General features: G+C 37.6%; 1 protein-coding gene across 1 annotated transcript in view; it reads left to right on the top strand.

Moving 5' to 3' along the window:
- INTS7 (integrator complex subunit 7) overlaps nt 1-18,955 on the top strand; it is a 103,363-nt gene that overhangs the window by 67,887 nt on the left and 16,521 nt on the right. Inside the window, exons 14-17 of the mRNA XM_032393121.1 lie at nt 10,486-10,680; nt 11,193-11,296; nt 12,335-12,403; nt 18,717-18,849. Coding sequence (XP_032249012.1) covers nt 10,486-10,680; nt 11,193-11,296; nt 12,335-12,403; nt 18,717-18,849 — 501 coding nt within the window. The remainder of the gene's footprint in view (nt 1-10,485; nt 10,681-11,192; nt 11,297-12,334; nt 12,404-18,716; nt 18,850-18,955) is intronic.

The raw sequence follows: 18,955 nt of genomic DNA, 5'->3' as shown, positions 1-18,955 counted from the left end.
AGGACATGGTAGTAAATCCTTAACCCTTCCCCCACTTTTTCATATTCATAAATTGATGGAAGTTTATCATTTTGTTTTTATCAAGTACCAGGTACCACATATGAGGTGGATTACTGAATCCATGCAGAAAGGAGAAGTAGGAGATAGGATCTTCCCTTTCCAGACTCCTGTTCGTAAGAGGTATTGGGTCAGAACCAACCATCAAATGTAAACCCCGCCACAACCCATTTCATGCCTGGCAGCTACTCACTAAGAAGCTAAAGTTTCTTGCTTTGCAGATAAAGAAGAAATTGTCAAGGATGCTAGTGTCCCACTTTTTACCCCTCTGTGATATCCTCCTATTCTAAATTAAGAGTCAGCCAGCTACTATTCTTGTTTTCTCTGCCAGGAGAGTAAAGGGGTTGCAAGAAGGGTAGACCATTAACATTTCTATGTTTCCTTGAAATTAGTTATATTCCAAAGTAAGAATCTGTACCCAAGATGAGCATTTTCTGTATTAATGCAAAGATTTATTTTCCCTTTAAGGGTAAAGAGTTTATATAGTCAACATTAAACATTTTGTAAGTATTATCACACAGCTTTTAAAATTGTATATATTTAGATGGAACCATAAAACTTTTGGTACCTGTTTATATACATTTATCCCATAATCTAAAATATTTTTAATGGTGGGCCATCCCAAAAGAAGTGCTCTAAAGTAGAATAAAGAATAAACAGATGTCACAAAAGAGACAATATTCAGAATACTGTCGGTACATATCTCTTGAAGTATAATTTTTTTTGGCTAGGGTTGATCAACTGCTGTTTTAAAACAGGAATATAGGCATGGCTTCTCTCCATCTTAAAGGGTAGCATTGACTGCTGTGATTCTTTTCTCTTGATTATTCTGATAAAAGAGTGTTGTTGCCTATATCAGGCTAATAAATGCCTCAGAAAATCAAAAGGTACAATTACTGGTTGCAATCAATAGAATTATTTCATTTTCTGGTTCACGTGGAGCAGAAAATTGTTTATTATTCAGTACAGTAAATGGTTGGAACTGTGAAACAAACTCAGCAGCGAAGCAGATAAAATTAATACTATGAAAATCCTGTTGAATATTTAATAGTCTTTTAATGATTTGTGTGGTATGTGTATTTAATGAGGCTTGGCAGTAATTAAGGACTGATTCTAACATAGAAAGAAAGTACTCAGTTGACAGACAGAAACCTCTTGTCTTGATCTCCTTTCTGCCGTTAACATATTATGACCTAAGGCAGGTTATTGGGCCTTACGTCACCTCCTTTTGAAATGGAATTCTTTTATTCAGCAGACTATAAGCACTTACTAGTGCCAGATACTGCTTTGAGGATTAAAAAAAAATCAGGACATGATTCTCTACTTGAGAGTAGGGTAGAGAGGAAGGCAGTATGATTCTTACAGTCATTTGGAACTTACCACATTTCTGATTGTACTATACCATCAGGGTCTTCTAAAGATTTATTTTAATCATTCATTTGGCAAGCGTGGATTGACAGTAGCTTTGTGTCTTTGTAACTGAGAAGATACGAGCATGGACTGACCTTCTACTCCTGCCACATGAATGACCCAACATGAGATTGGATAGTTGTGAGAATTCTGCTTTTTACCTGCTTCAGCCAGACTGAACAGGAGAAGTTCAAATTCTGTGCTTATGGGGACCGTATAGCAACATTGGGTATCTAAATTTCCCAACACTAATTAATGATTGAGTTATCTTGCTACTTAAGAATAAAAATTATAAAAAGTATTTTAGTTTTCTGTGCTGTGTAACAAATCACCACAAACTTAGTGACTTAAGACAACACCCCCCCTTTTTTTAAGATTTTATTTAAAAGAGAGAGAGAGTACATGCGAGCGAGCGATCGCAGGAGCAGCTGGGGGAGCAGAGGGAGAGGGACAAGCAGACTCTGTACTGAGCACAGAGCCTGTCATGAGGCTCCTTCCCATAACCCTGAGATCAGGAATCCGCCACTTAACCGACCGAGCCACCCAGGCAGCCCAGACAATACCCATGTGCCCATGAGCCACAGGTCCAGGCATGGCTCAGCTGGCTCCTCTGATCATGCTGTCGTAGTCGCGGTCACAGTGTCAGGCAGGGCCAGTCTGGTCTGAGGCCCAAGGAGGCGCAGGGTCCTCTTCTGGACTCATGTTGGCGGAACTCATTTCCTCACAGCCTTCGAATTTGTGGAAGCTTCAAGGTCTGCAGGAAAATCTCTCACCTTCAAGACTGTCTTTTAATGGGCTCACCTGATTAGGAGAGATCCACCCAGAAAAATCTCCCTTTTGATTGATATACAGTCACTTCATTAAGGATCTAAATTATATCCCCAACATTCCTCACCTTTGCTGTATTCCATTGATTAGAAACAAGTTACAGATTTCATCCACACTCAGATTACTGAAAATGTGGACACCGCGGGGTGTGAAGCAGAGGAACAATCTTAGCATTCTGCTTACAGTGGTGGGTTGTTAATTGTATTTATTTATTTATTTTTTAAGGATTTTATTTATTTGAGAGAGAGAGAGAGCACGTACCTGAGCTGGGGTGGGGGGAGGGGGGGCAGACGGAGAGGGACAAGCAGACCCCACTGAGTGCAGAATCTGTCACAGAGCTCAATCCCAGGACCCTGAGATTAACTGACTGAGCCACCCAGGTGCCCCATTTTATTTATTTTAAAATAGTAAATATGTAGAATATTTCCATATATAGTATAGAGGGTATATTAAAAAAATACAACAAATATCCAAATATACCTAGTATATTTAGGAAATGGGGCATTACTCCATGTTTGTATACCATTTCCTACCCCACAAAGATAATCACCATCCTGAATCTTCTGTATACCATTCTCTTGCCTTTCTTTATAATTTTAACATGCATTTTTGAACTCTAGGCAAGGTACTATTTTATGTTGTTTTTGAATTTTATATAAAAAGGAATCATATTTTTCTTCAACTTGCTTTGATTATTTAAATTATGTTCTTAAGATTCATTCATCTTGTTGCATGAAGCTGTAGGTCAGTTTTACTGCTGTATATTCTTCCATCATATGAATATACATCAATTTATTTGTCCATTCTAGTGTTGATGGAAATTTTAATTTTTCCAGTTTTTTGCTGTTAAAAACAGTACTGCTATGAACATTCTTGTACATACCTTTTGATACACATATGTAAAGCTTTTTCTAGGACAGCGATCCTCAATCGGGGATGATTTTGCCCTTCCAGAGGACATTTGGCAATGTCTAGAGACATTTTTCGTTATCATGATTTGTCATGGTGTTACTGGCATTTAGTGGGTACAGGCCAGAGATGCTGTTAAACATCCAGCAATGCACAGGACCACTCCCTTCAACAAATAATTACTCAGTTCAAACTGTAAGTAGTATACTGAGAATGAAAACCCTTCTCTAGGGCAGTAGGCCTCAATCAAAGCTACATATCTGTCCCTTGCTCCAATTTGGAAGTGTGTGGGGATGTCTCTTTTTGTCACAGGGTAAGGGGGACTACTACTGGCTTTAACGGTCAGTGGCTAAAGATGCTTAATCTCCTGAAATGCCCAGGACACTCCTGCCTCTGCTAAGAGATACTGCTCTAGGGGCACCTGGGTGGCTCCGTTGTTAAGCGTCTGCCTTCCGCTCAGGTCATGATCCCAGAGTCCTGGGATCAAGCCCCCGCATCGGGCTCCCTGCTCAGCGGGAAGCCTGCTTCTCCCTCTCCCACTCCCCCTGCTTATGTTCTCTCTCTCACTGTCTCTCTGTCAAATAAATAAAATCTTTTAAAAAAATAATAAAGAGATACTGCTCTAATATACTACCTGGGAGTGGAATTGCAAGGTTATGTACACCTTCAGTTGACTAGCTAATACCAGGAGGCTTTCTATTGTGGTTTACAAATTTATAATCCTCCCAGCAGTGTATGAATTCCTGTCACTCTACATTTTTCCCCTCACTTGGTATGTTCTAGACGTTCTGATTGACATTTCTCAAATTACTAATTCAATTAAACATTTTATTTATTTATTAGATGTAATTGATATGTAACATATTGGTTTCAGGTATACAGCACAATGATTCAATATTTGTATATTTTGTGAGATGATCACTACAATAAGTCTAGTTGATGTCCATCACCATACATAGTTAGAAAATGTTTTCTTTTTTGTGCTGAGGTTTTCTTTTTTATCCTGAGGACTTTTAAGTTCCACTCTCTTAGCACCTTTCAAACATTCAATACAGTATTAACTATACTCAGATACTATACGTTACATCCCTGTGATTTATTTATTTTATAACTGGAAGTTTATACTTTTGACCCCCTTCACCCATTTCACCCACCCACCACCTCTGGCAACCACAAATCTGTTCTCTATCTATGAGCTTGAAGGGTTTTTTTGTTTGTTTGTTTGTTGGTTGGTTTTTTATTCCACATAGAAGTGAGATCATATGGAATTTGTCTTTGTCTGACTTATTTCACTTAGCATTATATCCTTAAGTCCATCTGTCTTGTTCAGAAGGCAAATTTTAACTTTCTTATGGCTGAATAATACTTCATTGTGTATACATACCACATTTTCTTTATCCATTCATATGTTGATGGACACTTAGGTTGTTTCCATATTTATTGTGAATAATGCCGCAGTGAACATGGGGATGCATATGTCTTTTTGAGATAATGTTTTTGTTTTCTTCATATAAATACCGAGAAATGGAATTGCTGGATCATATGGTAGTTCTATTTTTAGTTTTTTGAGGAACCTCCATACGCCACAGTGGCTGCACCAGTTTACATTTTCGCCAACAGTGCACCAGAGTTCCCTTTTCTCCACATTCTTGACAACACTTACTTGTTCTTGTCTTTTTTTTTTTTTTTGTAATTTATTTATTTCTTTCTTTGACAGAGAGAGAGAGCACAAGCAGGGGGGGTGGGAGAGGGAGAAGCAGGCTCCCCGCTGTTGGCCTTTCCAACAGGTGTGATATCTTGTGGTTTTGATCTGCATTTCCCTGATGATTAGTGATGTTGAGCATCTTTTCATATACCTGTTGGCCGTCTTTATATCTTCTTTGGAAGAATAATCTAGTCAAATCTGCTAATTTTATAATCAGATTGTTGTTTGTTTTGTTTTGCTGTTGAGTTAATAAGAGTTCTTTATATTTTTTGGATATTAACTCCTTATCAGATATAGGACTTGCAAATATTTTCTCCCATTCAGTAGTTGCTTTTTCATTTTCTTGAAACAATTAATTATTTGTTTCATTTTTGGCCATTTGTGTTTTGTTTTTTTTCTGTTGACTGCCAGTTGAAGTTTTTTCATTTTCCTAGCAGGTTGTTTGTCTTATTGATTTATAAGAGTTCCTTATATGTTCTGGATACTGATTTTTTGTAGGTTATATGAGTTGCAGATATCATCTAATTTTGTAGCTTTTTTCCCCCCATTTTCTGTCTTTTGATGAACAGCCATTCTTAGTAGTCTAAGACTTAGTGGTCTGAGTTATTGGTCTTTCTTCCTTTATGGTTTCTGTTTTTTAAAGAAATTTTCCCCAGTTCATGCTCCCTTCACCCTTTTCCCCAGAAGTAAGCACTATTTCGATTTCTAAAACTATAGGTTAGTCTTGCCTTGTGTTTTATCATTAGTTGGGGAATCAGGCAGTATTCTTGTGATTCTAGCTTGTTTTGCTCAGCTTTATGTTTGTGTGAGTCATTCATTTTGTCGTCGTTGTTGGCATATTGCAGTAGTTCATTTTCATTGCTCTGTGATATTCTTTTGATGACTGTTAAAGCAATCTGTTTATCCATTTTTATCATTGGGGAACATTTGAGGTTGGGACTATTAAGAGTAACTTGTGGGGGAGCCTGGGTGGCTCAGTCGTTAAGCGTCTGCCTTCGGCTCAGGTCATGATCCCAGGGTCCTGGGATCAAGTCCCACATCGGGCTCCCTGCTCGGCAGGAAGCCTGCTTCTCCCTGTCCTACTCCCCCTGCTTGTGTTCCCTCTCTCGCTATCTCTCTGTCAAATAAATAGATAAAATCTTTAAAAAAAAAAAAAAGTAATTTGTGAACACTCTTAACGCACATCTTTTGGTATAGGTGTGCATTTCTTCTGGATGGTAGTGCTGTGTCATGAGATAACTTAGGTTCAGCTTTAATAAATACTGCCAAAAGTTGCCTGTGGTGATTTCCAGCTTATACTCTTACCATTATGAATGCCTTTTGGGGTTCATAGTGCTTCCTTTTTTTTTTTAATTGTTTAACCAATTTATGATTTATATTTTATGAATGCTTTATTTTTTTAAAAAATTTTATTTATCTGACAGAGACAGCGAGAGAGGGAACACAAGTAGGGGGAGTGAGAGAGGGAGAAGCAGGCTCCCCGCAGAGCAGGGAGCCCAGTGCTGGGCTCGATCCCAGGACCCTGGGATCATGACCTGAGCGGAAGGCAGACGCTTAACGGCTGAGCCACCCAGGTGCCCTCATGGTGCTTCTTGAATCTATGGCTTGATGACTTTGATCAGTTTTGGAATATTTGGTCATTGTCTCTTTAGCTATTGCTTCTGTCCCTTTCTCGCTCATTTGGAACTCCAGATAGAACGATGATAACTCTCTTTACCATGTCTCTTTAGCTCTTACATTCTCTTCTGCCTCTTCACATCTTTTTATCTTTCTATTCTTAGCTCTAGATGTTTTCTTCTGACCTATCTTCCACTTCAGTAATTCTTTTTTTTTTTTAAGATTTATTTATTTTAGAGAGAAAGGGGGTTGGGGCAGAGGGAGAGAGAGAATCTCAAGCAAACTCTACACTGAGCGCAGAGCCCAGTGTGGGGCTCGATCTCACGACCCTGAGATCATGACCTGAGCCAACACCAGGAGTCAGACATTTAACCGACTAGCCACCCAGGCACCCCCCACTTCAATAACTTACATTGTGTCTAATTCGCTGTCAAACCCATTCATTAAGTTCTTAATTTCATTTATTGTGGGGGTTTTTTTTTCAGTTCTAGAATTTCCATTTGGTTATTTTATATTTTCCAGTTCTCTGCCAGGATTCTCTGTCTTGTCATTTAATTTCTTTTAACATATTAATCATAGTTATTTAAAAAAATTTGCATCTGATGTTCTGTTTTCTGGATCTGTTGAGGTTTGTATCTTTGATTTTTTTCCCCTTCTTGCTTTGGAGGATTTTGTCTTTTTTGTATGCTTTATTTTTTATTTGGTTTTGGAAAATATAGATGAAAAATTACAGTGATTACATCATCCAGAGCCTTATATATCTTTTTTTGCCTTTGGCAGGCAGTTAGGCTAAGATCGCCTTAATCCAACCAAGGACTGAACTGATTAAAAGCTAGGCTTCAGTCCTTGGGAGGGCCAGTATATTTTTGGGCTCTCCTAACTCCTAGGGCATAGCCCTTTGAGGTTACAGCCAAAAGCCTAAAGTGTTTTCCTCAGCCCCCTCCTAGTCTTAATGAGACTGCTGAAAATTCTGCTCAGACTCTCAGGAGCAGCTTTCAAGTTAGCAAACATCTCAAGGGAGAAAATGTCACCAAATGTCAGTCTTACCTCCTTGCATTTCCCATTTCTCCATGATTTTTGGCTTCGAAATCCTTTTGCCTTGATAAGCTCTTCAGTGCTTTCAAATATATGTTCTTAATATTGTATTCAGTTTTCACAGCTGTTGTTAGTAGGAGGGCTGGTTTAAAACAGTCTAGTCCACGATTGCTTTATGCTTGGCTTATTCTTTCAAAATCTGAGATTATACTAAGTAAAATAAGCCAGTTGCAAGAAGACAAATACTATATGATTCCACTTATATGAGATATCTAAAGAAGTCAAATTTATGAAAACAAAAGTAGAATGATGGTTACCAGGGACTTCAGGTCTGTGGTTTAGGTTTATTCTTGGTTGTATGTTCTTTACCATTGTGTGTGTGTGTGTGTGCGCGCGTGCACACACACACTTTTTTTTAACTGAGCTCATCAGGTAAATTTTTTTTTTAGCCATGTTGGTTTCTTTAGGTAGCTCCATTTAGAAAATTGGATATATACTACAAGTCAGAAGTTCAGTGAAGAAGCATTATATGCATGTCTAATAAAGATTTAACTTTGGGGAACCTGGGTGGCTCAGTTGGTTAAGCATCCAACTCTTGATTTCAGCTCAGGTCGTGATCTCAAGGTCATGAGCCCCATATCAAGCCCTGCATCAGGCTCTGCACTTGGTGGGTGTCTACTTGAGATTCTCTCCCTCCCTCTCTCTGTCTGGCCGCCCCCCCCGCTTGCACACACGTGTGTGCTCTCTCTCAAATAATAAATAAATAAATCTTTAGAAAAAAAGATTTAACTTTATATGTTTAGGGGAAAAGAAAGGAAGAAGGAATGAGAAAAAATGGAAGGAAGGAGAAAATTAGTCATTTAAATAATGGGAAAGCAAAATAGCAATCCAAATAGTGGGAATAGTTCTTCTCAATTAGCTGATACCCCAGGGTGAGCATTAGGGAAAGCTCTGAGTTTGTTGTTCCTTCACCTGCCTGTGTTGAATTCATTGAAAATAATTCTTCCCTGAGGAAGTTTCAAGGGTAATATTGATTACATACAATTTTTACTTTACCTGCTAACCTTAGATTCCCAACCTGTGTTTAAGCTTTAGCTTCAATACAAAGAAAAGAAAATAATATCCTTTTTATTTCCCATTGGCATTATTCATACTGTTATAATCTAAATTTTATTTCTTCTACATTTTCTTTTACAGATGATATTACCTTTTAAAGTCTTTGGCCTCTATGACAAATCTATCTTTTCCGTGTTCTTTTGAACATGTGTACTATATCTAGCATTGCTTTCCTTCAGCATTAACACAATCCAAGATGCATAGTCACTTTCAGAGTTTCCATCTTCTATCATCAATAAAATACTCAAAAATAAATCCAGAGTTGCAGTATCTCTCCCTCATTATAACTACATCTTACTTCTCTTTCAGTTTTGTAATGCATGTTAGGACAAGATGGCCAGGGTTTTTGTCTGGTCAGATGGTCTGTACTGTATTTATAGAACAGTATCATATACACCTACTTGTATCCCTGACAAGAGTTACTGACAAGCAGTAAATTAAAAATAGCAGGTAGCAGCTTACGAGGCAGAGGAGGGGGGAATCTACCTTCTTATAAGAGCAAATTAAATCTTTAAGGAATTAAAAGCAATTAAAATGTTCTCTTTAATCTCCTAGTCTGTGCTGTTTCATGATTAGAACAGGCATCCCAAAAGTGTGAAAACCACAGAATTCAATATATTGAGTACAGTTATTACCTCTAGCTTATATAGTTCTCTTTTATATGTAGCTTATATATATCATCAAGGGCCTTGCCATTTGAGAAGGATACAAGAGCAGATGTATGTTCTTTATAAAGGATATAGGGAGTGGCTAATTATTTCATAGAGTAAAATATGAATGCTACCAAATAACAGAACTTAACCATTTGACACTTAAAAGTAGAGAGAAGTACGCTAAGGTCAGTATGTGATACTTGGCCAAATGGTACTGTGGTAACTGACTTCTAGAAACCCAAAGTCAAATGTCTTGCTCTCTGGCTACAGTGGAAGTAGTATCTAAGGAACAAAGGGCATTAGCATGTTTTAAGCTAGTCGTATCAGAGAGGAAAATTATTTTCACTATGCTTCCATTTATTGTTAGTTTAGCAAATTTTTGGTATGCCTTTTGTTGAAAGCACCATGCTAGGTTCTCTGCCAGAGTAGTTGTTGAATAGTTTAAAGGTGGTCCTAGTTCTCTGCCCACACTGGCTTGACTTAAATTCCTTGTCCCATCTACCTAGCTAGTGCTACTCTTTGCTATCCAAAACTCAGCCCTGATGCCTCTCTTCCTCATTGAAACTTATTTGTGCGTTATAACCTGTTCTTCCTTGGTAGCCTCTCCATGCGTTCTAACGTGTCTGCTCAGAAATTCTTCTTAAAATTAATCTGGGCTCACAGTGGAAAGATACAGCCATGAGGCAACATGCTTTTTTAACAGTGACTGTCGAGCACCATATTTCTCCTGTCCTTATCTTTCTTTCCTCCCCCCTCCCAACTTTGAAAAATCCTGTCAATGATTCCAGTGATGAGAATTTCAGGTTAGAAAGGTAGGAAGGTGATGATGAGGGGGGTTTTGGAAGAATGATCATGTCCTTGAAGTGTCTCTCAAATGATATCTTACTGGTAATAATCTAGCCAACCCACATGCTGTGGGGTCTTCGTGAATGTAGGGAGTAAGGAACCTGAATGTTGATGGAACATACAGTTTTCACAGCTGATGCTAGTAAGTTTTTCTTTCCAGTACCACATTGTTCCTCTTATAACGTAGGTGTTTATCCATCAGTGTTAGAACTACTGTTCTTTTGCACAGACGGTGACAAATACTTTGTGTGTCACCATCTGGCTATTATATTTACTTTTGTCTTATATGTATCTTTTTTTTTTCCCCAGGCTGCCAGTACACCACTGAATCCTTTAAGTTTTCAGTGCGAATTTGTAAAACTCAGGATTGACCTTCTACAAGCCTTCTCTCAACTTATCTGTACTTGTAATAGCCTCAAGACAAGCCCCCCACCTGCAATTGCCACAACAATTGCCATGACCTTAGGGAATGACCTTCAGAGGTGTGGTCGCATCTCCAATCAGGTGTGTCTTCACTTGATTTTCAGTGCAGTTTTTATTTACACTTTAGAGGTTTTTGAGGTTAGTCGTGAGATGAAAAATTCTGAAATTTAAAAATCAGCTGTTTGACTAATGGACATTAACCATCAAATGCTTAACTCATCTGTCTTGCCAAAAATAGGCTGATGTTTTATTAGAATGACAAAGTGACCGATGATGTCTCACTAGATTCTACACATTTATAACTGTATTAATTGTTTTAGTGGAACTTGAAGCTAACAAAGCAATGCTTTTTGTTTCTGCGTGTCATATGTATTATTACTGTAATTGTGTAAACATTTAGAATTTCATTTACCATCTTTGTTCATTTTATTTAACAAGGTTTATAAGCATGAATGGAGTGGAAATGAAAAGGGTTGAACTACTTTTTGGATTTGATTGAGGATAGGTTTTTTTTATGTTTTGGTTTTTGTGGTATATCATTATACCATAATGATAGCATCTTCCTTGTAATTGATCCTTCTCCTTCTTTTTAGATGAAACAGTCCATGGAAGAATTCCGAAGCCTTGCTTCCCGATATGGGGATCTTTATCAGGCATCTTTTGATGCTGATTCCGCAACGTTGAGGAATGTGGAACTGTATCCTAAGCTGCTTCAGTATTTCTTGTTCTTTGGAAGTATTCTTTTAAACATAGAGTAAATGCTTTAGATATGCTTAACTAAAAATATGTATATTTAGATTAGCCTACAAATTTATTATAATTAATAACTTCTCTTTTGAAATCTAGTGTGAGCAGTATAATTTTACTTTTTAACTTCAACGAGGCTTTAAAGAAAAAAAGTAGTGACTCAGTGGTGGTCTTTCTCCACCACTAGGAAGAGCACCCAAAACCCAGGTCCGACCAGTGTTGCATACTTTGTGTTCACTTGAGCTACAGTGGAGAAGGCAACACATTTTCCCATCAGAAAAGCATTTTCTCTTGTGTTACCTCTGTCTTCTTCATGGTGTAAACCCTGGTTCCCATCACCTTTATTAGTGATCTGTAGTTTTAGTCATCACTTTGGTTCCCTAAGTCCTCTTTGAGTTCTCCATATTTAATTAGCAGCCTCAAATCCTTTTTGAAAGGAAGGAAGAGATATATTGTTTTTAAGTTGTGGGACCTATAAATCAGTAGTGCTTGGCATTTTGGTTTTCTAAGTAAAAACCTATGAATGCTATGGACCCTTTCCTCTACAAAATGCATTTATGCACACACCCGGCAGATTTTCATAGTCGCAGGAGGGTTACCAGATCCCTTGAGCCCCAGCTTCAGAACCTCTGGAGTAACTACAGACCATTTTTGGTGTTGCTTTTAACTTTTATCACCGAAACTCCTACATCTAAGCAGAAGAGAACAGTTTCTGTGATTGAATCACAGAGCCTGCTGTTTGGTTCCCCCTTCCCACATTAGGCAGCCTCTGAAGTACTATTCCTGGAGCAGAATTTAAGAATCACTATTATAAACAATATATATCCCTTAAAAGGGGGAAAAAAAAAAAGAAATCTCAAACCACTTGATTTGATAACATATGGTTACCTTAACTAAAAATATAATCCTCATCTTGACTTGATATTCAGGTAATATAAAGTCTACATGGATTTCTCTATTTTCATGTAAAACCTTAACATTAATCCAGACAGCAGCAGAGCTGTTTACTCATATCTCATGCAATAGAAGCCCTGATTTTGGATCCAGAATCAGCAAGGTATTTCTAGTAATAGTTTACATTAAGGTACATTTTCCAGTGTTATCTTACCTAATCATCACAACATGTATTTTGGAAGAGGTGTTACATGTGTTTTGGAAGAGGTATGATGGAAGAACAAACAGAGAAAAAGGACTTTGTTAGTATTTGCCTGAGTTCACACACCTAGTGACAAAACTTGCTTTTTCTGACTCCATTGTTTATTTACTTCTGCCTATTTTTTTTTTTTAAAGACTTATTTATTTTAGAGGGGAGAGGGAGAGAGAGAATCTCAAGCAGACTCCCCACCAAGTGTGGAGCCGAGGCGGGGCTCGATCTCAGGACCCTGAGATCATGACCTGAGCTGAAATCAAGAGTAGGATGCTTAACTGACTGAGGCTCCCAGGTGCCCCACTGCCTCCTATTTATAAAACATTGACTTGGAAAAATAACTAGGAAGAAATTCTTTGAATTTGAATATTTTCTTCTTGTATACTATAAATTCTGGTATGAAAAATTGGGTTAATAATTAAGCTTGAATTTTTTATTTGGTTTCTTAAACAAAAATATATTTCTGTTTTTGCTTTATTAATATTCTTTTCTCCTCTCCCATTAACTATTCAAAATATTTTATTAAAGAATAATCCACTGTTTTTTTTCCCGTTATGGTATTCTGTTTTGGAATGTGCATTTTCAACTGTCTGTAATTTCCAATTAATAAGGCCTGTGATTCCAAGGTCAGCTTTCCCAAAGAGAGTATTAATCAACAAACAGAGTGAAATTTCTCTACCCTAAAGCATTGACTCACCATTTCTTTTCAGGACAATAGCAAGATCCTTGCTTATGTTTTAAAGTTCTGCCTACTTTCAGACTAGGCCACTTGGCTGTCTTTGTCCCCACTCATCCAATCCATTTTAATATAATATTTGCTTATTTTTCCTTTTATCCTGTTTTCATCAGTGTTCATTTTCTCTTCAGACTTGCAGGGCTTATTTAAAAAAAAAAAAAAAAATCCTTTTAAGTTTCAAAATGTTCTTAAACCTCCATGTACTTTATAGAGTCTTTGCCAATTAATTGATGCTTCGAGGATCACACCATTTCTTATTGTGCCATACTCATTTTACTTCTTAGCACCCAGATATCATTGTACTGTTGATTGGCATAATAAGTATAAGTGTTTTTCTTGATTGACTTTTTAACAGATTGGGTGCATTGTCAGCAGGGATGGGGTGAAGGGAGTTATCCAGCCAGCTTACACATGCTATTCTCTACTCTCTGTCCTTCCTACCACTTTTTTTCACTCCTCTTCTTCCCCTCTCATCCTCCAAACCTATTCCCCTAGCCTCTGCTCTCCATAGCAGGAAAAATTGGAAAAGAAAGTTTGCACCTTGAAGGAGGGTTCTTTGGGTTTCCTTCTCAATAGTATACAACTGCAAAGAGTGGAGTCCTTCTAAAACTTCTGCTCTTGATTTTATATTCTGCACCTTCCAAATAAAGAAAGACTAGCAGCAAAAAAACCTCAAGAGTGAGGCATAATGTTAATATTTCACTAATCTGTCTATCTTTTTCATAGCCTAGGATCTTTTTGGGGAGAAGAGACCTTGTCTTATTATCTCTGGCACCTAACATAGTGCCTGAGCCAGTAACAATAAATATGGATTAGGACAGGGTAAATGTCTCTAATTATGAATGTGATTGTCTGCCTCATCCCAACTTTTTAGAATTATCAAGAAGAAATATTTTGAGATGGTTGTCCATTGCATTTTTCTACTCTTAGCTTTTTATTTGTTCTGTCATGATTCCTTTGCACTTAATCTTTATTTTACTGCCTAAATGATAAGGGAACAGTTTCCAACGGTAACAGAGTAAGACTGGGCTTTTCCTTTTATTACAAACAGCTAAAACATGTAAGTTCCCTGTTTTCACATGCTGGGCAATAGGAAACTCAGGAATGTAATCCCTCAGAGGAGGGACATAAATAAGGTAAACACTACAATAGTCTTTACTTTCCTCTCCCTGAAGGCACTTTTTAGACTGCCTCTCAGGGAGGAATAACCAAAGCAGAACATGGTGAAGAGATAGGGATCAGAGTTCAGGGAACCAGAAGAAGCTAGAATTTGCAGGACAGAATACAAGAGAGAGGAAGAATTTCACAGGCTGTGAATCTTTAGCTGAATGCTAAGCTACACATACGTCAAGTGAAACTCCACAAGGCCAGGCAAAAAACTACTAGGGAAAGAGTATTTACCAGGAAGCTATAAGCTGAACAATTCCCAGAGCTCACACATGTCTGAGAAATGTTTGAGTTCCAACTAGCCAAGCGGAGAGACCTTATTGAACACTGAGAGCATTCAGAAGAAACACCAGAAGGGTCAAGAAGACGTAATTCTAAATACTTATGTACAAAGTAACAGATCTTCCAAATATATCAAGGAAAAACCGAAGGAAAAAAAAGCAGAACTGAAAGAGAAATAAATCCACAATTACAAAGTTCTCAACACTTCCCTCTGAGTAACTGATGGAACAACTTGTTGGAAAATTTCTTAGGATATAGAAGACTTTAACAACACCACCAGTCATTTTGATCTAATTGACCTGTATGTACCAACAGCAGCATACATGTTCTTTTCAAGTGCATTTGGAACATTTAATGAGATAAACCATATGCTAGGCTAGAAAGCAAATCTCAAATTTTAAAGCATTGAAATCATATGGAATATGTTATCTGACAAATTAGAATGGACTAACAAAAATGATCTCTAGAAAATCCCCACATATTTAGAAATTAAATAAGACTTCTGAATAACCCAGTTGGTCAAAAAATCAGAAGGGAAATTAGAAAATATGTTAAACAATGAAAATGAGAAAACCACCTATCAAAACTTGTGGGATGCAGCTAAAGCAGAGCTTAGACGGAAATTGATAGCTTTAGATGTTTTTATGTAATACAAAAAAGTTTAAAATCAGTGATCTAAATTTCTGCCTTATCTGAAGCTAGAAAAAGAAAGCAAATTAACTCAAAATAATTTAAAGGAAAGAAATAACAAAAATATAAGCACTAATCAGTGAATTAGAAATAAATAGTTGAGAAAATCAGTGAAACCCAAAGCTGGTTCTTTGAAAAGATCAATAAAACTGTTAATACTAGCTAGTCTGAGCAGTAAAGGAACACAAATTATCAATATCAGAAATCAAGTAAGAGTACCAATCCAAATCCTATAGCTATTAAAAGCCATAATAAGGGAATAACAACAGATCTTCATGAACACAGGTATAAAAATCATTTTAACAAAACATGTAGAAATTGAATCCAGCAATATACAAAAGATAATACATCAAGACCAAGTAGGTTTTATCCCAGGAATACCAGGTTAACAATAGAAGATCAAACAGTGTAATTTGCCATATTGCAGAATAAAGGAGAAAAGCTAAAGTAGAGGACTTAACAAACATTTCAAGTCTTACTATAAAGCTGTAGTGATTAAGACAATGCAGTATTGGCTTGATGGTAGAATGGAGAGCCCAAAATATGGAGAGACCACTCACATATGTGATCATTTGATTTTTGACAGAGGTGCCAAGATAATTCAATAGGGAAAGGATAGTTTTTTCAATGAGTGGCGCTAGGATAGCTAGTTATCTATATAGGGAGGGAAAAAAAAAAGAATCTTGGGACGCCTGGGTGGCTCAGTTGGTTAAGCGACTGCCTTCGGCTCAGGTCATGATCCTGGAGTCCCGAGATCGAGTCCCACATCAGGCTCCCTGCTTGGCAGGGAGTCTGCTTCTCCCTCTGACCCTCCCCCTCTCATGCTCTCTCTCTCTCTCATTCTCTCTCTCAAATAAATAAATAAAAATATTAAAAAAAAAAAAAAAGAATCTTGACCTTGCTTCACACCATACAGAAAAATTAATTCCGAATATATCACAGACCAAAATGTAAAAGATAAAACTCTAAACTTTCTAGAAGACTACATTGGAGAAAGTCTTCATGACCTGGAGGTCAGCAGAGATTTCTCAGGATACAGATAGCAGTTACCATAAGAGAAGAATTTGCTAAATTGAACTTAAATTTTTAAATTTCTGCTGTATGAAAGATGCCATTAAGAAAATGAAAAGACAGGTCACAGGGAGATTCTATCAGAGGACTTGTATTCAGGATATTAAGAACACACAACTCAAGATAACACAGTTTTTACAAATTGACAGATTTGAATAGATGTTTCAAAAAAGGAGGTGTGCTAATGTCTAATAAGCAAAAAATGCTTAACATCATTAGGCATCAGAGAAATGCAAATTAAAATCGCAATGAGATATCTACTAACACCCACTAAAATGGCTAAAATTAAAAAGACCTTCAATATCCAGGATTAGGATATGAAGGAGCTTGAAGTCCTACCATTTGGGGAATACAAAATGATTCAGTTCAGCCACTTTGGGAAACTTGTTGGCAGTAACCACATGACCATTTCTACTCCTACTTACTTACCCATAAGAAATGAAAACATATTTCCACACAAACTTGTATGTAAAATTTCATTGCAGCTTTGTTTGTAATAACAAAAACTGTAAAGATCCAAATGCCACTCAACAGGCGAATGGCTAAACTCATACATCCATACAATGGAATACTACTCAGCAATAAAGATGAATGACCTATTGATATATGCAAAATACATGAATGACTCTCAAAAACATGCTGTGAAGGAAACCAGACACAAAATAGTACATATTTTAGGACTCTGTTTATATGAAATAACAGGAAACATCCTATTTATAGTGATTGAAAGCACACCTGTGGTCGCCTTGTGTCAGAAGTGGGAATTGACTAGAAAGGGGTATTTCGAATAGGTGTATTTCTGTGCTTTTGTAACTTATATCTCAATGAAGTGTATTTTTTAAGTAATTGAATGCTTTTGTAGGTAAAGCAGTGTATCCTGAATTTAGACCCTCTTAGTAGCAGATATAAAAGACTTTAATTTCTTTATGCTTTATTTGTGTGTAGAGTTTTTCTTAGAGTCATACAAATGAGATTCAGTTCTTGTCTTATTGGAACTTAAGGTACAGTACAGAGCAGGGAATACAGTACAGAGCAGGGAACAAAGCTTTGGAGCCAGGCAGATATGAACATGATGAATCCTTTATCGTTCACTCCTAGCTGTAGAAATATGTGCATGGAATTTCATCTCCCTGAGCCGCATATGCATGAACTACAGGTAAATAATGATGCCTGTCTCCTAGAGTGGCTGTAATGGTTAAAGGGAATAACCCATGTAAAGTACCTAAGTGAAGTGCCTTAGTGGTGCCTTTTAACACACACAGTAGGTGTTAAAAGGGTAATAAGGGAAGAATAAGAACAGTCTTATGCTCAGTGTGGCTAAATTACCTATATTACATTTTCAAGTAATCCCATTGGAAGTTTAGTTAGAATACAAAAGATTTGCTTTCTTTTGGGCGCCTGGGTGGCTGAGTCATTAAGCGTCTGCCTTCGGCTCAGGTCATGATCCCAGGGTCCTGGGATCGAGTCCCACATCGGGCTCCCTCCTCGGCGAGAAGCCTGCTTCTCCCTCTCCCACTCCCCCTGCTTGTGTTCCTGCTCTCACTATCTCTGTCTCTGTCAAATAAATAAATAAAGTCTTAAAAAAAAAAAAGATTTGCTTTCTTTTCTCACTTAGAGATACTTTCAGAAATACTTTTTGGGTGTGAGGCAGTAGAGGAAGAAAGAGGAAATCTAGGTAAAACTTTCCCAGCATGCTCTGTGTGCTAGCTCTCCCCTGAACATTCCCACACCTTCCCTGTCCATGCTTTAGTTTCATGCCATTTCTGCAGCCCTGAATGCCCACCACACTTCCGTCTCTCCACATCTTGTCCATCCTGCCTGCCCAGTGGTTTGTTCAGGAACCATCTCTTCTGTGGCATTCCCCACTCCCTCCACATTCTGATCTTTTATTTATATATCTTCACTGGTTATGTGGCACTTAACCTGCTGGCTTTATACTGCTGGTTACCTTTTCAAATGTCTTGGGTCTCCTTCACGTCATGGCAGAGGCAACAGTTAAACATTTTTCTACTACCTTACAACCAAAGTGATTAACCTTACATAATTTGAAGTCAGGTCTGGGTTTAAATTTAGGGCTTGTTACTTACTAGTTATGTGACTGAAGGCAAGTCACTTAACCTCTCTAAGCCTCAGTTGGCTCATCTGTAAAATGGAAACAGCAGTGCCTACTTTGTTATTTTACAAAATAAATGAGAACATGTAGAAAGTGCCTGACACATTTAGACATTAAGATGGTGACTATTTTGGGTGATTAATTGATATTGATTTGACCTCCAGTTTCCAGGAATCTGGATCTACTGGAGCTGCCCACGCTGACAGTGAATATGAGCGGAGAATGATGTCTGTATACAATCGCGTCTTGGAGGAAGTGGACTCACTCAATCGGAAATATACCCCTGTTTCTTACATGGCAAGTGGCGTTTGGTTCATTGAGTTTTTATTACACAGAAGTGGGTTTTTATCCAATTCGGGCACTTCCTAACCCTGTGACTTCAGTAAATTCACCTTTCTGCCAG

This window comes from Phoca vitulina, unplaced genomic scaffold (assembly GCF_004348235.1).
Source record: "Phoca vitulina isolate PV1807 unplaced genomic scaffold, GSC_HSeal_1.0 scaffold71, whole genome shotgun sequence".
NCBI lineage: Eukaryota > Metazoa > Chordata > Mammalia > Carnivora > Phocidae > Phoca > Phoca vitulina.
This window is presented reverse-complemented; position numbering and strand designations above follow the sequence as displayed.